This window comes from Manacus vitellinus, unplaced genomic scaffold (genome assembly GCF_001715985.3).
Source record: "Manacus vitellinus isolate BGI_N305 unplaced genomic scaffold, ASM171598v3 scaffold_27_pilon, whole genome shotgun sequence".
Lineage (NCBI taxonomy): Eukaryota > Metazoa > Chordata > Aves > Passeriformes > Pipridae > Manacus > Manacus vitellinus.
Genome location: NW_021940039.1, coordinates 3889001 through 3911043, shown reverse-complemented (window position 1 = coordinate 3911043; position 22043 = coordinate 3889001). Strand labels below are relative to the sequence as shown.

General features: G+C 53.0%; 1 protein-coding gene across 1 annotated transcript; it reads right to left on the bottom strand.

Annotated features, from left to right (window-relative positions):
* Window positions 1-12565: 12565 nt before the first annotated feature.
* On the bottom strand, window positions 12566-20116 carry MYMK (myomaker, myoblast fusion factor). The gene is made up of 5 exons (XM_008927209.2): window positions 19918-20116; window positions 17373-17487; window positions 14725-14873; window positions 13746-13862; window positions 12566-12719 (listed from the first exon to the last, which is right to left on the bottom strand). Exons 1-5 carry the CDS (start codon window positions 20050-20052, stop codon window positions 12573-12575), a joined length of 663 nt encoding a protein of 220 aa, XP_008925457.1. The 5' UTR covers window positions 20053-20116; the 3' UTR covers window positions 12566-12572.
* Window positions 20117-22043: the final 1927 nt, after the last annotated feature.

The window sequence follows — 22043 nt, the reverse complement described above, 5'->3', positions numbered from 1 at the left end:
GGGCAGGCGCCGATGTGCCCGCGGGGCTGCGGCCCAAGGAGGGGGCTGCTGCTCACTGAGCCCCCCTTGTTATTCCTGGATCCCTCCCAGCCCCGGCAGGACCGATGCCAGCAGCAGTTACAGCCCTGACATCTTGTTTTGCTGATGGTTTGTAGCATGTCAGAAATGTTCTGCCCTTAAAGCAAGGGCACCAGCGTGGAGGGGGCTGGGGGCAGCGGGGCCGGTGGGTCCCCTGGTGGGTTTTGTGCTTCAGAGCCCTTGTCCTTGCAAAAGGGGCAGTTTAGGGCTTTTCAAGGGGCTCCAGCTGCAGTCAGTGGTGTGGGGCAGGAGCCTGGTGGCCACATCTGGCCCCGTGAGCTGGTGCTGCTCCCTGTCCCTGAGATAACCTGTATTTGGAGAATTTGCTGGTGGTGTGAGCTGGTGCTGCCTGGGATTTGCCCCAGTGAGAGGAGTGAGGGCTTGCACAGGGTTTGGAGCACTGCAAACAGTGCTGCAGTGGTTTTTGCTTTGGTGGTGTCACCTTGGTACCACCTGACGTAACAGGTGTCTTTTTGGGCAGCATGTCCATGGATGAGCTGCATTTCCCAGGCTTCAGTGGGCACTGGGATGGGGATTTGCAGTGGAATCGCTGCCCTGAGTCGTAAAATACAGGAATGGCCATGGTGGAAGCAGGGGTTTGTGGTGGGATGTGCTCTGGGGGTGCCAGAGAGGTGGCTCTGATTGTCAGTACCGTGGCCACCCACAAGTAGCATCACCCAGAGGCACCTGGTTGTGGCTCTGGGGCAGCTCAGGGCTCACTCATACGTGATGGGTGATATGGGCATCATCAGGATGGAGTGTCTGCTCCCTTCATTCCCATCCCCACCTCTGGAAGGGCTGTGGTTCCTTGCCCAGCTCCCTGTGAGCTGTTGAGGACAAATTCCCTGCCCTCCACACCTCATCCTCCCCTTCTTTTCCCTTCGTTTAAAGATCAACTGAATTTTAATGGGAGACAGAAGAATTTTTAAAGGGGAGGTAGGAACCAAACCAGGATGAGGGATTCATCACCCAGAGCCTCACGAGCTCATGAGATTTGACTGGAGCCCGATCTCACAGGCTGATCACCCAGTGAAGTGCAGTGCAGGCAGCGGTGGCATCGCTGCTGCGGGGTCGGGCTCAGGTGCTCCAGGTAACTCGAGGTTACCCATTGCTCCTCTTATTTCCATAACAATTCCTCTGCGGGACCTTATTTATACCAAGCTGCCAAGCTACCACATTTGCTGTGCTATTTATTTACGAGATCCCTGAGTGCTCGGGGTGACGGGGATGCAGCCAGGGGGTGCTCGGGGGGCCGGGCTGGGTCCCGGTGCTATCCGTGTGTGTGTGTGTGTGTGTGTGTGTGTGTGTGTGTGTGTGTGTGTGTGTGTGTGTGTAAGGTACGTGTTCCCTCTTCCCGGCCGGCGAGCATGTGGTTGGAATTAGCGGCTGGGCTGCAGGGGGAGCGGGCAGCTGGGTTTCTCCGGAGCGTTTCAGTGCTTAATCTCTGAAGAATGCAGAATGTCTGTCTGGACGCCCCGGCCAAGATCAACTCCGCGGCACGGGGAGGCCAATATAAACGTTCATGTTTTGTGTCACCGAGATTTCATTAGATGTTTTTTATGTAATTGCATAAGTCGAACTACCGTGATGAAAATGCCACAGCGAACAAACGAGATGAATTGTGAAACCTCTCCTTCGAGGAGACGCTGGCCTCCTCCGGACCGAGGGGATCCAGCTCCAGCCTCTTCCAAGGCGCTTGGTGACCTTTTGGGATAAATAAGAGGCTGTGTGCCCACGTTCCCCCCCTCTCCACCCCTCACCCTGACGTCAGGGCGAGCTCAGGCCTCGGTCAGGCAGCAGGTCTCCCCGTGGCCAGTGCTGCAAGGCAGAGGGGCTGGCTGCTCCTGTGCTCCAACGGGCTCCCATCCCTCCTCCAAAACCCAGGGGAGGTGGTGGAGTGGGGGGAGAGGAAGAAAAATCTCCAGTTTCTTGGCTGCCTGACATCCAAGTGCTCTGCAGCATCTAAATGATATCACTGCCCTCTTGATTTCTTGCTTTAACCCCCTGATAGAGGCGGGGAGGACGAGCTGCAGGGCTTGACAAGCATGTGCAGTGATGCTGTACCCCATCCCTGTCCTCTGACCCTCTCTGCTAATGATAACAACTTTGTTAATCTGTCCCTTCAAGGCCTGGCGTGTTTTCCTGATGATACAGATTAATGCTAATTTAATTAGGCCTTAATCAGTGCTTGCTTGGTTCAAACGCAGACACACTCCCAGTGCCAGGCAGCCCAAAGGGCTGCTGGGTGCTGTGACAGGATGGTGCTGCTTGTCCCTGGGGTGTGAGGGCTCAGTGTGGTGGCATCCCAGCACCCACCACTTTCCCCAGCCGTGCACCCATCCTGGTTCTCCTCGGTGGTCTGGCAGCACGGACACCTACACAGGGGGAGAGGCTGGACCACTGGGACAGCAGCCCAACACAAACCCCCTGGGTTTTGCTCCCGTGGGAGGTTTTCCTGTGGGTTCCCAGCAGGGATGGGGAACCAGCCCAACAAGACGGGAGCCCCGGGTGCTGCATCCCCGCGGCGGCTTCTGCGAGACGGGCTGGAACGGTCGCCCTCGCCGCAGACACATCTGCTGGGCGGGAGGGCCTGGAATTTGGGATATTGTTTTTCTGGCGGGGAGCGGTGGGTGCCAAAAGCCTGATAAATTAATCACCTCTGACATGGGTCAGTCCAGCTTCTGGCGTGTGCAGGCTGGGCCCCCTGAGACGCCGTGCGGAGACGGTGCTGCTGCAGTGCAAAAGCTCATCAAGCAGCGAGGCTGCCCAGGAGAGGAGTAGATTTTGGGAGGGGGCAGCTGCTGCCGGTGGTGGGCTAGACCACTGTGCTCCCCTGGGATGGATGGCTGCAGGAAATGTGGCAGCACAACTCCTGCCAGCTGCCTGTGCCTGGCAATGCTGTGACCTGACAGTGCTCATCGCTTGTTTTGGAGCAGGACCTGGCTGGGCAGCTGCACACTGCTGGCTCCTGGGAGGTGGGAATGTATTTCGGATTTGTGCAGCTCCTGGCACAGCAAGGTCCTTGGTCAGGGCCTACCAGAGTGCTAGTGGGCATACAGAGCCCAGGGAGGCTGCATGGGATGGGGATGTGCAGCACATGGAAGGGGTGCAGGTCACAGGCAGATTGTTGTAGCCCTTCACCCCAGTCCCTGGGAGCAGATATTTGCTGTCTGGGGCTTGGGGCTGGATGTCCCACCCTCTGTGTGCTGGTGAGCCCGGAGCTGGGCCAGTGGAGTGATGCTGGAGCAGCCCAGCCCAGCACGTGGTCCAAGGTGGGAAAAACACTTCCCCGCTCCCATGATGAGCAGCATCGTGGACACTTCCTGATGAGCTTTACTTTGTGGAGATTTGATTGATCTGGTCTCATTGTTGGCTGCTCAAGGCACCTCCCCAGGCTCCTTTGCCCTTGGGGAGGGAAGGGGGATCCCACAGGTCTGTGCTGGTATAGTGTGTCCATTCCTGCTGGGTGGCAATTCCTGACTCCAAAGAATCCCCACTGCTCACAGAGCTCTCCAGACACGAGACAATGAAGGGTTTCATTCACCCACTGCTGGGGTTTCTGCACTGCTGCAAAACAAAGGGGATTTTTCTGGTTTTTAATGACTGCACTTACCATTTGCCTCCTCCACATTTCATTTACTCTTCTCTTTCATGGGCTGCTTCCCATCCTGGTAACAGCCAGCATCTCTCCCTGCCAGCAGCAGCATTTGCTTTACCTTCCTTGGTCTTTCTAGGGACTATTTCTGCTCAGAAAAGGACAAAGAGGGAAGCAGAGCAGGGAGCAGAGCTCAGGCAACAGGGGTCCACAGGGGTCTTTGAGAGCATCAAAGGCTGTGTTCGTGCCCTGCATTCCCCAAGGTGTTCACAGGAGTCATGCAGGGCAGGACTGGGCTGCTCTGGGTGGCAGGAGGTGTTAAGTCACCCAACATGTGCTGCCATCTGCACGTGGGATCTGAGCAGATCTTATCAGGACAATGCAGAAGCTTCCTTCCATCCCTCCTGTCTTCTCCACTCGCCCTCCTTCTCTCCCCCTTTTATTTTTTTTGTCCAGACATAATTAATGTAAACCAAATGCTTTGTGCACAGCTGCTGGCATCCTGAAACTGTTTTGTGTGTGGTCTTTCCTTTAGCCTGGACAGGGATGGAGCAAAACTCTGAGCACTATCCCAGACCTGCTTGGGTAGGGAGCAGCATCTATTGCACAAGAGGCACCTTGAGTTTCTGCGTTCCCCTCGTGGGATGAGGTTATGAGATGGCTGGTTGAACTGGTTTAAACAAAAATGGAGCTGCCCTAAAACATCATCTCCCAAATCAAGCCAAATCCATGCTCAACTTTTCTTGCTGGTTGGAGGAAATTTGCTTAACTGAAACCCCAAATGTCTGCCTGCCTCATTTTTGTGGCTGCCTCTGTGTGTCTTGGTTCCCCCAGGACCTTGGCGTTGCTAAAGCACCAAAGCTGCCACAGGGAGGATGTCCTCATGCTGCATGTGACAGCTTTGGACCAAGGGCATATAAAAAAAAAATATATTTTTTCAGCCAAAGGAATGATTTCTGATCACTGCTATCACTTGGTGTTTTCACTAGATCTTTAGGGCTCGAGGTGTGAGGGAAAGAAAGTTTCCCCACCTGTTCTGCTCCCAAAAGCCCAAGCAGCAGCAGAGCCTCTTGCATCCTGAGTGTCCTCTGACAGCCTGCAGCCCCTGGACTCCCCTTCTGCACCATCTTTGATCCCACACTGTGCTGCCCTTGCAGCTGCCCCTTCCCATTTCCCTTCCATTGCTCCCATCGGTCCCTTATAACCCGGGTGTGGCATCTGGGATCACCAGCAAAAAACAGCGACCTCCATGTCCCACATCCTGCCTGCTGGGAGCACCCTGGGTGTCCCAGGAAAGCTGCAGGGTACCAAGGGACACTTGGTTTCCAAAAATCCCTATTTTTTTGCCAAACACCCTGCTGGGGTGGCAGAGCCCATCCTGCTGTGGGGCAGTGAGGGCGGCTCAGCATCGAGGGTGTGTGGCTGCCCCGCCTGCCCCGGCCCTCCCTGAGTCAGTGGCTGAGCATTTTGCAAATGTTGAAGCTAAATGGGAAGCATCTGATGTCCCTGCGTGGACATGCTTTGGATTCCAGGGTGATTAGGATGCTGCAGATGCCTGGGCGAGAAGGTGGGCTGGGTGGTGGTTCTGGGAGTGGCTGTTCTCGTGTTTCTGCTCCAAAACTCTCCCCGGGGTTGTGGCTGGGAGCTGGAATGACACCTCTTGGATTCATTCTTCCCACAGAGACTGAGCAATGGGGTCACACCTTGTGGTGGCTGCTTCTGGAGCAGCTCTAGGCGAAGAGCTGAGAGGAAAACCCAATGGAACAGTCACAGTTTGGGGACAATATCTGTAATTTAATTACTCAAACAAAGGCACTGGTTTGGAGAGCACATGAATGTGTCCACACAATATTTTAGTTCACTTTCTGTGGAAGACTGGTTTATATGGAAAACTTTCAACCAGCCCACGATGGGGTGTCTGGAGTGTCTTCAGTGTCCAGGAGGGGTGATTTCTGCTCTCAGTGCTTGGTCGAGTGATGCTCACAGGAGAGGGGAAGGGTTCTGGCTTACAGAGAAATGCCCCCCCGGCCCCCATCCTCACACCCAGCCCTGCTCCAGGATGCTCCAGGGCCACAGGGCTGGTGAGTGCCAGAATACAAACTGTCTGCACCAAGTGCCCCACAGAACCCGGGTGATGACAATTTTAAATGAGTGAGAGGTTGAAAAATAGTGAGTGAGATTTTTTTTAAAGAGTCACCTTGGCCAGGGAGGCAAAAATTCCTCCCTGCGCGAGTGAGATGCTTTAGGAACTGCCTCAAAATTAATCCAAAACATGAGCCCAGCTCCAAAATGAGTGGGACTTGGCAAGAGGGTTGGACACATTATCTTTAAATATAGGCAGGCATCCCGGAGGGTTTCTGGTGGTTTTCCTGGTCACTTTTTACTCCTCTGTCTCCGCCTCTGCCCCCCCTTCCTTGCATAATTCTCTCCATTTTAATGCCTCTTCCCACATTTTGGGTATGAAGTCTCCCCAAACCAGGCAGGGTTGCAAAACCTCAAGTGCTTTTGTGTTGGGATGTTTTGCTTGCTGTGGCACTTTTCCTCAGGAGAGCATTGCCCGGGTGTCCAGTGACCTCTGTCCCAAGGAGGCTGCAGCTCCCAAGGGATGGAAAAGGATTTTCAAAGGTGCAAACACCTCTGGCTTTTGGATTGGAGCTCTCATGGATCCCAAACTGTGTAAAATTGCAGTGAGACCTTGTGTGCTTCTGACCCTTGGTGCAATGACCAGTGCAGGTCCTCACCAACCAGTGCAGCCCCAAAACCTCCTGTGCCAGGGGTGATGGTGCCCAGCACATCAGAAGGTTTTTAGTTTTGTTTCCTGAGCTGTTCAGCTCCCTTCATCCTCTTCCCACCTTAAACACGAGCCTGGGAGCTCGCGGAAAACAAATGGGGCTCGATTCAGGCTGGGAAGGAGCAGCAACGCCCCTTACCACCAAAGCAGGGAGGCTCAGGACCCTCTCAGGCTTTGATGGTTGGAGATGTCTGGCCATACAAAGACACATCTGTCTTTAATCCTCCCCTGTGTAACTGAGACTGGGACCAGGCAGAGCCACGGCAGCCCCTCGCCGTGTGCTGCAGGTATTTTGTGCGGATGCGTTTGAAGGGCCTTGGCAGTGCGGCGGTGCTAGGCCAGTCAGAGCCACATGTTCTTGCAAATGCAGCTTCCTATTGACTTGTTAAACATTTGCTATTTATCAGATTTTGCTTTTAAACTGTCTGTAACAGTCTGGGAGAAGTTGTGTCAAAATCCCTTCCAGATGTGAAGGTGCTACCTGATACTTTGGTTATAACCTGGACCCTCTCTCCTGCTCCGTTCAGATTAGCTCAACTACTGTGAAAATGAAAATGCAAATAAAGACATAAAGAGAATAGAGACTCGTGTAAAACTTCCCCCAAACCTTCCCTTTTACAGGCAAAACGATCCTGCCTTTATAAGGAGATTTGGAGTTTTATCAGCGGACATTTGCTTCGCTGGAAAACCAGAGGAAAGGAGGGCAGAGCAGCCACCATCCCTGTCTGCCCACACGGGTGTTTTTAAAGCATAATTGACTTTTTTTTTCCCTCCCCCATTTAAATAGTGTTTCTTTGGGTCTGGGGCTTCCCAGACACATCAGCTCGTTTTATGAGCATCAGATGATGTGTGCAGCTGGAAACCCGAGTGGTTTCCTTGCATTTGGAGCACATGGATCAGATAACGATGGTTCATTAAATGCTCATTGAAAGGCGGTTGCAAGGCTGGGAGCTTTTCTTAGGAGCACCCGCTCCGCAGACACGCTGCCCTGTCCCTCTCCAGGAGGAACTTTGGGGCCACAAGATATTCCCAGATTAAAACAACTCCGTGGTATCTGTCAGATCATATACAGCCTGAGCCAGCTCCCATCGTAGCGAGGGAGGGTTTTTCCACTGACTTTAAGAGGTGCTGGAGCGGAGCCATCCTCTGTGTAATGCGGATCCGGGAGTGTGCGTGATGCACTGCATGATGACAGAATTTCTGGGAGATTGGCCTAAACCGAAATCCTTGGACCGCCGCTCCCTGGGACCGCTCCGCCGGAGGAGTGGGGAGGCTGGAGACACCGAACCTGGACCTGGAGCGGGGTTTTTGCAGCTGTGAAAGCATCCCAGCAAGAGCCGAGCGATCCCGGCTGCTCCGCATCTGCCCTTCCCTGCACCGGGGACTCGGCGCTGGCGTTTGGTCGCTTGGGCCGAGGCCACGGCCGCGTCCGTGTCCGGTGCTGCCGGGGGGAGTGGACACCTGCGAGGGTGTGAGGGGCTCCCTGCTTGACCCCTCTGGGAGTCAAGGGGTTCAGCTTGTCTGTGGTGCTGCAGCTGAGCTCCTCCGTGCCCCAAAAATACCCCAGTGCTGCCGAGCAGCGCCAGGAACGGGCTGCCCTGCCCGCGCCAGCTGGGCTGGAAAGCCTGGTTGGAAATCTTGCTGAGAGGAAAGAGAAACCTGCTGGACCACTGAATGGCATTTTAAGCAAAACCCTGATGCATCAGTGTGTTTTTCTCTCGTTAGTGCTGGGTTAGGCTGCTCTGCACCCACACAGGAGGTACCACTTTACTGACTCCTGTAGTTGTGCTGCCCTAACTCCACCCTGTGCTGCTTCAGAGAAGCACCAGCCATGGAAAATCCCACCCTGTACTTCCCATGAGCCTCCTGACTCTTCAGAAGAGCAGAAGATCTTCTTTGTACACCCAAAAAGGGTGTTTATTGGGGCTGGGATAGCTGGAAAGGAGCTGAGAGATACCAAGTGGTCCCAAATACGTGCTTGAGTTGCTCCATCTCCCCTTTACTCCAGGCTGATGGACAAGGCTGGTTTCTCATAGTGCATCTGCACCATGTCCCAGGGTTGTGGAGCCCCAGGTCTGTGTGGGACATTGGTGGAGACTCCCCTTTTCTCCTGGAGACCTATTTTATCCCTGTCACAGGACACAGACATCTCCTGCACATCAGAACCAGACGGTGAAGGAGGATCTCAGGGCAAGGCCCCTCCCTGGGACTCCCCAAAGAGCTCCTGCCCCTACCACCACTCTTGAATTTTCAGGGGAATCTTTGGTTTCTTTGGGAATTCCAGGGAGGAGGAAGGACTTCTCTGATATTCCTGGTGGATGCATCTCCTTGGGTTGTCCATCACTGCTCCTGATGAGCTCCATGTGTCTCAGGATGGAGCAACAGCACTTTCTGATGGGATAGCACCACCATGGCCTGCAGGCATCAAAGTGATTAAAGGGAAAATCATAACTCCACAGTCTGAGTTAACCTGGCCAGGCTCACAACTTGAACATGCATGGAGGAACAGCAGTGTGAGGGTGAGGAGGGAAAACCAGCATGTGGAAAAAACCCCTGAAGCCGTCTTTCAAAATCACATGGTGATAAGGCATTTTCTGGAGTGCCCCATGCAGCTGGCAGCAGAAACCAGGCTTTAATGTTTGGGTCTGGCTAGTTTTTCACTTTCTGCAGCCAAAGGGATCTGGATCAAGTTTGCCTGGAAGATTAGCTGGCACTGAGCCCTACTAGACATCTCTGGAAGCCTCCCCTCCAGCACGAGTAGGTCCTAATTCCCCTCTCAGCCAGCCCTGCCGTAGGCAAGCGTGGGGGAACTTTTGTCCCCTGGAGGGGACAATCCCACCAGCCCTCTCCCCTCTGGCACGCTGGGTCCCTGCTCCTCCTGCAGTGGGAGAGCTGGGAGAGTGCAGAGGTGAGTGAGAGCCCAGAGGATCACTGCCACCCTGCTCCCTGCACAGTGGAGGTGATGCCCCACAGCCCGAGGGGTGGGATGGCAGCAGGAGCCTCGGCACCAGCACCCAGCTGTTGTGGCTTTGCATCAACCCTCGCCTGGGGACACACGTCCTTCATGTGGTCTGTCCTGCTGCTGGAACTGGGTTGGGAAATGGGGTTCCTGAGAGCCCCCCGAGCAGGACAGGCCTCCCCCCTGCCAGCTCCAGGACAGATGTGCCCCAGCCGCTGCACACCGGATTTGGGACCGGCTGCGGTGTCCGGCCACATCTGAGCCGCCAGCTCGGGGGCAGAGCTGGCAGGGGATGGAGGCATGGGAAGAGATGCCATGCAATGCCATCCTCAGGGGGTCAGTGGGCACCCCATGCTGACCCAGACACAAAGCAAATGGCATTTTGTGCCTGGGGAAGCCTGGCAGAGCAGGGGAGGCTGGTGGGCTCTGCCGCCCTGGGCGCTGCTCTGCCGCTGCTCTGGGAGCAGATGCCGATGCCTCCGGAGCGGAAAGCCCGGTCCCTCCCCTCTCATTCCTTTTTTCCTTTTTTTCTGTCTTCTTTTTCTTCCCCGGCTGATCTTAAAGAAACCCGGGCGGTTTGGGCTTCGTGAAACCCAAATGCCTTTTGCAGCATCAAGCCCGGATCCCATAAGTAATATCCCAGCGCTGGAGAATAAGACAGTATATGAAATAGACGGGGAGCTATAAAGACGCTTTAAAAGGGGCAATAAAAGTTTTGGGTTTCATATCGTCTTACCAAAGAAGAGAATAACAGAGAAGCAGGAAATTTCAGTAGCAGACATGACAAAGGTCACAGCACTCAGACTGCACCTTAGACGAAAACACCTACTCTTATGAAAACAGCCAGAATTTTTGGCAGGGGCTCAAGAGCTCTTACAGGCAAAGCTCTCGGCAGCGCTAAAAGGTTACAAGAGACTGTTTTGTCTACGTTGCTGTAGATGTTTATAATATTTCCCCGCATCGGTGTTGCAGGGGATATCCTGCCTGGGATAGCGAATTCAGCCCCTGCACCTTCCTCCCGGTGCCAGGGTGCCGGGTGCTGCCACCAGCACGGGGCTGATGCTGTGACAGGGACCCTGCAGATGTGCCCAGGTGTGTTTCTGTCCCAAGGCTGGGTGCTGGTCCTGCACTGGGGTGCAAAGGGATGGATAGTTGTCACAGTCGGAGCAGCACATCAGCAGGGAGAGGGGACAAAGCAAACCTTGCCTGGGATTTTGCTGTATGCAATACACTTCTGGGGATTATTTGGTGTAACACCTGAGTACAGGTGGGAGCAGGAGCTTTCATTTACTCAGTTGGTCCTCAGGTAATATGTCCTCATTCTTTACGTGGGGTTTTCCCACCTTTGGTCCCTCCTGCTCAGCCCCAGTCAGGTGTTAGGATCACCCAGTGCCCTCCTCACTGGACCCACACAAGGTCCCCATGCCCACACTGCCCATGCCCCCCAGGGCTTGCTACAGGGCTGTGCATGTCACTGCAGTCCAGGAGGGAACAAACAGTCCCAAAATGAGCCGTGGGGGTCAGGGTACCTCTGATCAGTGGATACAGCAAGTAGCCCAGGGTATGTGGAGCGATGGAGGCTACTGGCACTGCTGGTCTGGCTCCTGGGCAGTGTCAGCACTGAGTATTTGTGGGGTGATGAACACCCAGTGATGTGCTCGGGTGGCTCAGCCAGAGCCAGCAGGGCTGTGGGATGTCCATGTGGATGACCCCTTGGGAAGCAGCACCCTCAGAGGCAGCTCTTGCAGTCTGAATTAGGAGTCAGGGCACTTGAGACTGTTTTTGGGGCACACCCTGAGCAGTCCTCACATGTCAAAGTACTCCAATAGTGTGAAAGCAATGGGGAAAGCCTTGCATGCAAACCCTTAGAGCATCTTGTAAATGTGCTGGGGGCTGGATGCTGGAAAGGAGTGGTGTGCTATGTTGGTTTAGGTGCTGGGGAACCCTTTGAAAGCCTTTGCTAGCACTGCTAGCACTGCCTCTGTGTGCAGCTGCATCAGCTGTGCCACCACTTGCCAGTGACTCTTGGATGCTTGGGGGTTCATAATTCATTTGTATTTTTGTTGGAAGCCCATTCAGTTTTGGTTGTTGCCCCGTCGCAGGAAGTTGCTCTGATGAATGACTGGGGTGGATTTCTCTTCCAGAGGAACCCAGGCTTAATGTGGGCTTTCTGTGGACATCACTGTATATCAATACTGCTCTAATTGTCCATGACATATAGTCTTGGCATTTTTCCCAGACAGTCTAAATAAATCATACACTTCTGCTATAGTAAATAGTCTGTTAGAGGAGATGTTATAGGCTTACAGCTCTCCCCATCCCTCCAGGAGCTTCTTTTCTCTGCCTCTAATTTTCCATGTACTTTCCATACCAATGAGGCACCTGCTGCCTGTGCCTGCAGGTCTGTAAGGACAAAGTGCCCAATGTTGCAGGTCCCTCCAGGCTGGGGGGAGGCTGTGGTGGCTGTGCCCAGAGCCCTGCTTTGGAATTGGCATCTGCCCTGGGCTGAGCTGAGTGGAGCTGGAAAGCTTCCTGCCCTGCTTAAGAAACGCTGGCATTGCACACTTGCAAAGTCTGTGTTAGTATATATTATTTACATCAAGAGAATGCATAAATAGAATAGTCAATATCTCACAAAAATACAGGTTCTGTTAATTGGGTGTTGCAAATGAAGCTTTGTGTGCTCAGGCTGGGAAAACCTGCACAGGGGGGACAACTTGGGTCCTCCCAGGTCAGTGCAAGGGACAGCCCAGGAGGTGACATAGCCCAGGAGTGCAGGGGTCTCCTGGGACAGGGGACAGGTCACAGGTGCAGCCCAGATGAGTGCTCCTCCAGGGAGAAGTATGGATATGTACCAAACTGGAAGTGCAACCTCTGCTAGGGCTGATAGTGGAAAGGTGAATCACAGAATGGTTTTAGTTGGAAGGGACCTTAAAAGTCCATCTCACTTCAACCCTCCTGCCACAGGCAGGGACGCTTTCCACTAGGCCAGGTTTCTCAGGGAAGAAAATCCCAGGGTGGGCACAGAGCTGGTGGGAAAAGACACCAGTGTGCCAGAGGAAGATGCAGCAGGCAGGTATTTTCCTTTTGGCTGAACAACTCCATTGCCCCAGGAGTAGAAACACGAGTGCCTGGCTTGCCCGGGGGGCTCAGACACAGCAGCAGAGCGTGGAGCAGTCGAGCCTGGCGGGGGTCCCGGCGCTCCCAGCCTTCTTGTTCTCCTTGGGCAGCAGCAGCACGAAGGCCATGGCCAAGGCACAGTGGTAGAAACTGTGCACGTAGGTGTAATCCCACTCCTGCAAGCGGGAAGAGCGTTAGCAAGATGTGGGAACAGCGGCACTTGCGGGGGCGGGGGGAGCTCATGTAGGTGCACGACACTAAAGTTCTACAAGTAGCCGAAAGGAAAGGAATAAAAAGAAATATTCCTGAACCTTCTGCCTCTCTTCACCATCAGGGAAGGAAGGATTTCCAGTTTAAAAAAAAAAAAAAAAAAAAAGCAAAAAAGGCAAAGTGGATTTAACACGTTCTAATTTGCACATTTCCCAATTCTTGAATGAAGTGTTTCATTACCCCGCGAAGGACGCGGCGGCGGGGCCGGGCGGCGCGGGGAGGCGGCCTCTGCTAAGTGACATTTTTATGTTCTGCTAGAATTTGCAATTACTAAAATGCTTTGAAAAATAATCCTGGGGGACGGCCGCGGGGTTGTATCTCGCAGCTCCCAAAGCACAGAGCAGCCGTAACGGCGGGGGCCGAGCGCAGGCAGCTGTGTCGGGGGGTTATCGCCTGCCCCGCGCGGGACAGACGGACAGGACGGACAGGCTGGCCGGCGGCGGGACCAAAAGGATATAAACACAGCATCGAGTGCCCCTGGGAGTCAACTGAGAGTCTTTTCTTTGGCCTGAGCCAGCTGTGGATCCGGCCATGCCTGGGTTGTATCCAGTCCCTCTGCGAGGTGTCCTTAAGTCACCCATGCCCAGTTTCCAAAAAATCTCACTTGCACTTGACAAAGCCATTTTGAGGACCACGGATGTCTGGAGAAAACGTGTCCTATGTCCTTGTGGTTCACTTAAGGGGGAAAAAATAGAGTGAGCATCACCCTGCATGACACTTGCTGTTGCACCTGTCCCTAAGGGACCAGGGGGTGGGGTGGGGACAGGCATGGAGGGACCCTCGTCACTGCATGCCAGCCCTGGAGCCCCACACCCGAGCTGGGTTCTGTCCAAGGCTGATGAAGTCCAGCAGTGCAAAGGGGGAAGTCTCCTATCTTGGTAATGTCCCTTACACCTTGTAAAGCCAGGGAGAGTGAGTGTGCAAACAGGTACCTCAAAGAAGAACCTCAGCATCAGCGCTAATGCCCCGAAACAGAAGCCAGGACCGATCTGTTGGGTGTAGACACTCTTGTCTGGATAGAGCCCTTTCTTCTCTTTCATCTTCTGTAGCTGGAAGGAAGGAGAGAGCACACCAAGTGTATTTACCTGGATTTGACTGGCTGCTCCACATCCCAAAGACCCTATGGATGCTGAGATAAAACCACTCAAAGCCCACTGACCAGCTCCCCCAGGCTATGAGATCTGCCCGTGTGCTGCAATGAGCCCTCCCGCCTCATTCCTCATAATAAAGCTGTTTTTTTTAATATTCAGCCCCAAACCCAGCTCAGGGAGTGTGCACCCTCACAAACCCAGTCTCTGGGAGAGCAAATCCCAGCAGAGCATCTGAGGGCTGGGGGATGCACGGTGGTCCCATGCCTTGGTTTCCTCCTTGCCCACCCCCTCCCCATGGTGGTGGCTTTTTTAGCTGCTGGCTGGGCAGTTAGATGGGCTTAGCAACCATTTATAGCTGGGACTTGCATCACAGTATTTCTATGATGCTTGGCAGCATTTTCCTGCAGTTTTTATCCCATCTCTCCTTGCCCACTCCTGCTTCCCCACCTCATGCCTGACTGTCCCAGCTGGATTCAGGCAGACTGCAGGCAGATTCCTTCCCACTTTATCACCGTGTTTTATCCACATCTTCCCCTGGCTCCAGGGCAGTTTACCAGACCCCTCTGCCTCTGAGTAGCTGTAAAAACTCCATAAATACGTTCCTGCTGATTAGAAACGCAGGGACGGGAGATGTGGTGGATTGCTCAGACCGATTGAATCTGGCATTTATCACACGGGCTGCTCGCTGTCTGCCTCTCTCTGGAAGGAGAACTGCTGCTTAATCACCTCCGTGGCCTGTGCTGCGAGAGCTGGATCTGGAGGAGGAAGCTGCTGGCCATCCATGCAGGGCTCAGCCCCCTCCCTGCCCTGCCCCACGTACCCATTTCACAGTGATCACCAGCACTGCTGTCCCGATGGGCCCCGAGTAGACGCCGTAGCCCCAGCGGTCGTGGTAGATCCTCACGGCGATGGTGAGGACGCCGAACATGATGAAGGTCGATCGCTTTGGCTCGTCGAACTCTGCCAGGGCTGAGGGCACCGAGCACAGGGAGCATCAGCTCGCACCACCCCCCCCTTTTCCAGCTGCTCCCTAAAGCCTTACTGGGATCTGCCCCACCCGCCCTGGGGACCCTCAGCTCTGTGTCTGTCTGGTTTGCCCTTCTCGTGCCACACAGCTGGGGAAACTGAGGCACAGAGGGCAGAGTGAACCATCCTGAGGCAGCTGAGTGGTGGGTTTAGTAGCTGATTTTTGGGTTTTATTTTAGTGCTGCATATGGAAGCTTAAAGGAGACTTCCCACCCAGAGAAGTTGTGGATGTTGCATCCCTGGAAGTGTTCAAGGCCAGGTTGGACAGGGCTTGGAGAAACCTGGTTTAGTGGAAGGTGTCCCTGCCCATGGAAGGGCAGTTGGAACGAGATGAGTTTTAAGGTCCCTTCCAACCCAAACCATTCTGTGATTCCATGATTTCCCTTTCCTGCCTCTACATCAGAGGTGGATTGTAAGACACTTGCACCCAGCGATCCTGCAATCAGGTCTTGAGTTCATCCTACATCTCCCACCCTCCCAAGCTTGCTGGGTCACCCCAGCACAGCCTCCATCCCACCACTCTAGTGGGACCGTGTGATGGGGTCCAGGCTGCCCAACCACGCCGGCACCTGCCTGAGGTTCGCAAGCTGGAAGTCGCCAGCGTGAGTAAATTATTAGAGGCTTTTGTTTAGCACAGAATGGGGTAATAACTGATAAAAGTTATGGATCCCAGTGGGCTCCATGCTTTTCCAGCTTGCACAGCTGTGTTATGGCTGTCCTGGATTTGCATTCCGGGAAGCTTGCCCGAGGGTCTGCGTCCGCACATGTGCGCTCGGGCTTTACAAGCCACAGTGAGAGGCTTCCCTGGGCTTCAGTCACCACACCTTCCATGTCCTTGGATCGTGGTTTTATAGGGAGTTTGGCTAAGGGATAATGTCCGCATTTTAATCTCTGTTGTTTCCCAGCGGGTCAATATTTTAAACGTTGCAGTCCAGGATTTGTATCTTTTTTGCAGGGTTTTTGAATGCAGTAATGAAGCAATCAAGTTGAATTTTGCTGCAAGGAGCCAAAGTGTCTGGATCAGTTCTGACCTACCCTGACACTGCTGTTATCCACTGGAAATGCCCTTTGGAGGTGATTTGCCTCGTTGCCTTTTCTAGCTGATCAGAGAGAGCACTGAGGTGCCATGAGCAGTGTGGGAACCCACCTTGGGACTCACATTTTGGGGGGACAGAGCCATTCCTGAGGTTAATGTTTTCCCCAGTCATTTTTCCCTGCGTGGAAGGTTTGTCCTGTCACATGCACTGGAAGGGGAATGCTGCTGCCTGTGGCAAAGGGTGGGCTCTGCTTGTGGTGGGTTCAGGGGCTGTAGGAATTCCCATCCCAGCAGGAGATCCTGCACCATCCCTGGAGTCCTGAGGGGCAGAGGGGAAAGTCCTGTGGGCATTTTGGGGTTGTACATCAGAGTGCTAACCCCAGCTCAGCAAGTCTGCATGTCAGTCTGGAGTGGGGACTGGCTAGAGATGGTCCAAATTGTTGAGCAAAGCATTTGCTGTTGGACACATCTCTCTCCCCTTCCCCTGCCCTGTTCTTCTGCCAGCAATACTCACATCCTTCCAAAAATCTTTGTGACAAAGTGTGTAAATAGTAGGTCTGGGGTTTTGTCCTTCTTTAGTTCTGTCACTTTTTTTCCCCCCATTTCTATTATGCTTTGTTTCAGTGGCAAATGAGTAACAAAATAAGGAAAAAGAAAGTGAAATGAGTGTGAGAAAAGGAAAACTGAGTAACAGGGCAAGGAGTGGGATTTCTAATAAAAAGGAAGTGAAACAAATTTCTGCTTTTTCTAAGCAGATCTAATATTTCCCGTCAGCCCAGACTAGGCTTTGATAAATTAGGAAGATATATTTGTTTTGACCCTTTGATTCTCATGCTACCAAGGGAAGTGGCAGATTCTGCATTTCTTCGTGCCCCCAAGTCAGACAAGACAAGCTGGTGGGCCCATTTTGGGGAAAATGAGAGAAAATGGGAAATTCCGAGGTTTCAAACTAAGTCATCACATAGTCTTGTCCTGCCTTGAACTGAAGTACAAGGCTGCCAAACTGTTACTGTAATTTGAAGTAAATAATTCTGCTGTTGTAAGGACGTGCACAAGAGCTGGTGCAGACAGAGGAACACCCAACTAACACAAACACCAGGTGCCACAGCTCTGTTTATAAGTGCAAAACTCCCCCAGCCACCACTCAGGACAGTTTTGTGTGTGTCTGGACCCCACTGAATGCAGTGACTTTCCAAGGTATTAATGATCTAAAACCAGATTAATCCATAGCACAGGCTGGCTTCCCTAAAGGACAATCTCAGGGCTAAGTCCTGCAGATGGAAGCTCAAAGGCAGCAGCTTTCCTGAGGATAGTACCCACTAATTGTCCCACCAGCAGTCCTGACAAACCCTGCCCTTCCTGCCAGTACTGGTGCTCTGCAGGAGCCACGACAGCCCAGTGCTTACCCATCAGGGACACCCAGATGGACAGGGCTGTCCCATAGATGCTGAAGTACTCCAGGATGTCGTAGCGCATGAAGCACAGCACTGATAAGCCGGGGCCATCACATACGTGGTAAAACTATTAAAAAAAAAAAAAGAAAGAAAAAAAGGATTAGAAAACTGGTCCCTTACCCAACAGACCAGCATGAGTAAAGGCTCTTATTAACTGGTTTGAAATACTGTGGCTGTTGGGAGGATGGCCAGCCAGGACAGAACAGTGTCAAATGCACCAGGGTCACTGATATGCAGTAATGAATATATTTGGGAGATAATGTCACCGTTCCCAATTGCAGATTACCCAAGAATCAGCATTCTTCTCTCTTAGTACAAACTAAGACAGGCTTTAATTTGCCTCTTGGTCTGTGCCAGAATTTGCAATCTGATGACCAAGCTGCTTTGAGCCGAGCCCCAGGCACTGGGGGACGTCCTCTCCAGCAGGAGGACTCTGGGGTTATGGTTCTAATTGCGAAAGATTCTTGTAAAACAATTCAGAATGAGTGTCCTGATGAAATGTGTATGGATGCCAGGTCACTGTCCAGGCTAAACAGGGTTTATACAGCCAGAGTCTGAATGCTGGGGAATTCACTCATTAGTGCATTCCCTTAAAAGCTTCTGGTTCCTGCCCATTAGCTCATTGATTAGGTTATTTGCAAAAAAACCCCATTGTCATGCAACACAAACGCAAACCTGAGCCAAGAGAAATTTTCCAGTGCAATCAGAGGAATGCTCCCAGTGTTTGCCTGGTGCTTGCCTTTTCCTCCCTCCCAGCTCTCAGCCCTGCAAGTTTTCTAGTGGCAGCACCAGCGTGCTCTGCTGTTTCTGAAGAAGTCCCTTCTCTGCTTGGCAGGACGCCCTTGGAACGATCCTCGCTGTCATGGCCCAGTGGGGATGCTGATATTATTTATAATGGGAACTGCTGCGAGTCCTTTGGCTCGCTGCAGCTTCTAGAAAAGATTGCACCACAGCAGTAATTCTTTTCTCTGTTTGAGATTGGGCTCAGGGAGTCTGGAGACAGGGGGAAGAAAGGGTGGAAGACAAAGAGCGTGTTTCTGGCCGGCGTCGCGGCACTTGTCTGCGATGGACATATGCTTTCACTGCTCTGTCGAGGTCTCCTGGGGGAGGAGGAGTGGGATGCTACAAGAAAGGCAACAGCAGCAGCTGCTGCCCTTCCTACCCCCCTCCCGACACTGGCAGCTGCCTCCCCTTCTTTCCCTTCCTTCCCTTCCCCGTGCACAGATATTTTGCCTCTTCCATCTCTTCGGTGAGGACCTGTTCCACCTCCTGTTGAAACACGTGCCAATTTTCCTATTGACTTCTCGGGGAGGTGGAGCAGACACAAGCCCCGTGCAAAATGAAACTGTAGATGTCTGGCTTCCCTGGGGAGCTGGTGTGGGGGGAAGGGGGCTCGGGGATGTTTTTATTTTAACTGGTCCTGTAGTTTTTATAGAACTGGCAGAATTTCTCCCCCTGCACCGTGCTTTAATTGGAGGCTCAGATGGTGGATCCTTAGGAATAAGAGGCCAACCTTGTTCAGAGCCCTGCTGCTGTGAAAGAGCTTTTCACACCAGGAATATCCTTTACCTACTGCCTGCCTCAGCTGCTTCGTGCAAGGGATGTGCCAACCCTCATGAGATGCCCTGAGATGGAAGGGAGTTAGAGGTAAATGCAATATCAGTTGGGTTGCTGAGCTATTTTCTTCATATTCTATAGCAGAGCATTGCCATGGAGTTAAATAGGAGATTTTTCCTAGTGGGAATACTGCTTTGGGTGCTCCACTGGTGTTTATATGGAGTCACTTAGCAGGAATGCAAAGCACAGGGCAGTGCACTGCTGGGAGCAGGAATAGGAATATTTTGTATATGTACAGACAACTGACTTTCTCCACTCATTATTTTCACACAAAGCAAGGCCAGGCAGCTCAGAGCCTGGTGAAACACAGGTTTCAAAACACTCAACCCAGGTGAAGGGTTAATAATTATTTTTCTTGCTAGCTCAGCAGCATGTTTTAGTCTCTCCTTTCCCAGTGCAGAAACTCCCCTGACTCCAGCATTGCTCCCATCCCCAGCTGGCAGTTGCAAAATCAATAATTCAACTACTATGTGCTTTTGGCTAAAATGACAGAAGCATAGCAAGAGATTCTGGATGCAATTTAAAGCCCAAATTCAGCATGGCCACTTACCAGCTGTAAAACAAAGAGAAAAGCCTGCTCCAAAGCATTGCAAATCAGTCAAGGCTCTTTGCACCCAGACCCTGTCCCTCACTTCACAACCATAAAACACCACTAAATCTGTGTAAGGCCACCCCGTAGGACACCCTAAACTAAAGAATCAGATGATCAGCACCACACGTGGTGGGAAATAACCGAAAATGGATATTCTGGGGGTTGCACTCACTGGTGTTGGGTGAGATCAACCACCCTTCCCAGTGGGGTCCTGATGCAGGGGGTATTTGGGGGGGGGATAAAACATGCCAGGGGGGTGAGAGGGGAGCGTATATAGGGACATCTTACCGCCACGAAGAACATGGTGAAGAAGTAAACCATGGCTTCCATGTGGAAGCGCCGCTTGGCCGCGATGCTGATGGTGGGGAGGAAGACCAAGGTGCTGAGGGTGGGCAGAAGGAGCTTGGCCACCAGTGAACCCATGGGTGCCTTTGTGGGACGGAGCCTCCCGGGACAGGGTCTCTGTGAGCTGGACAGGGATGGTGGAGAAAACAGCCGTGTCGAGTGTGCTTTAAAATTTAAATGCCCTGCGTGGCCGGGAGGGCTGTGGGCAGGGAACAGCTGCCACCACCACAGCCACCCCCTTCACTCCTGTCTCATCCCAAATTCCTGGCGCAGCCGGCGGCTCCCGGCAGCAGATGCTCTGTGTCCCCAAAATCGTCCTGGTTGTTTCTAAAGGAGCCAAGGGGAATGTTGTCCTTGCACACCTCGTGCTGGGTGTTGGACCTGGGCGCATGGTGGGTGAGGACTGCGGGTTTGCCTGCTCCTATGGGGACACCTCACCTCTGCATCCTGTGCTGAGCCTGGGTCAGTGCTGTTGGAACAGCCCCACAGGGAAAAACCACCCTCTTTCATCACAAATGGAAGCGGAGGAGCAGGCACTGATCTCTCTGGTGACCAGCAACAGGACCCAGAGGAATGGCTGGAGCTGTGTCAGGGGAGGTTTAAGTTGGATATTAGGAAAAGGTTCTTCCTCCAGAGGGTGGTGGGGCACTGAACAGGCTCCCCAGGGCAGTGGGCATGACCCCAAGGCTGACAGAGCTCAAGGAGTGTTTGGCCAACGCTCTCAGGGACAGGGTGAGATTGTTGATGGATCCTGTGCAGGGCTAAAAGTTGGACTCAGTGATCCCTGTGAGTTCCTTCCTACTCAGGATATTCTATGAACCTCTGCTCTACACTTGCATGAAGTAGAGAAGAACTGGCATGTGGCAGGCACATTTAAAACAGTACTATGTATCCTATTACATTTTTGTACCTGAGAAATACACACCAAGCTCCAAATCTGCCTCTTATTTCCCCAAGAGGGTACATGTGGAGTGGGTGGCCCTGCTGCAGCAGAGCCCTGGCACTGGGGAGCTGGTGTGACACCGTGTCCAATGCCTGCTGCCTGTGCCTGTGTGCCCTCAGTGGAGTTAAGTGCAGTTAAGTTTCTCAGCCATGCCCTCAGCCTTTGCAGCCTGGACACCTCCAGGAGTTCTGTCTGAAATTCAGGAGCCGAGTGTCTCCGGGATGGAGGAATTTGAGCAGATTGTCGTGCGGCGCAGAAAAGCTGGAGGAAAGGAAACCAAAAGCCAAGCGGCGTTTGGGCTGCTAATCCACTCAGTGGTTCTCTCTTTTATTATGACTTTTTATTATATCACTGCTGCTCCCCTCCTGTGTTAATATCTTTTCCTTGGAGCCTCGCAGGGATTCTCGGCATCTTTTCGGCACAGCTGTTCCCGGGACACAGGGAGCAGGAATGCTACGCTTGAGCAACCGCCTTTGTGGCTGCGGGTTTGGGGAGGAGGCTGTGAGCTGTGATATGAGCCACCATTTCTGAGGCTGATAGGACGGGCTTGTCTGTCCCCAGGGAGGGGGTCTGGAGGAAAGGCAGGCATGCACGGAGAAAAAAAGTGCTCCTTAAAGCACTCCACTAAGTTGGAAAGGGTTCCGGGAGGGGGAGCGAGGGGCTGTGTGTGTGCAGAGAGAATGGCACAGTGTTAAAGCACTGACTTGAGAGTGCTGAGAGCCTTCCTGGGGGCACAGCTCAGATGAGCTGGGTAGGGCTCCCGTTTTTAGCTGATATTGCAGGAACCATCCACATTCCCTGGCTGGCTGCAGGCAGCATCCCTCTGCGGGGTGCTGCCCACACCACATCTCCAGCCGCCCTCCTGCCTGGGCAAGCTATAAACTTACCACAAAACTCTGCAAAACTGAATCTTGACCAATAAATATTGAAAAAACTCTGGTGTCCCTATTTACTGTGAAAATTAATCCCTCCAAGCCAGCACATAAATACCCTGCTGCTCCCCAGGTGTCCAGCCCTGAGCTGAAAGCTGAGCTGAGCTCCAGCACGCCCTGAAGTACCCTGCTCCTTTTCTGGGCCATATCCTCAGGATCCTTATGGGTCCCTTCCAACTCAGAATATTATGTGA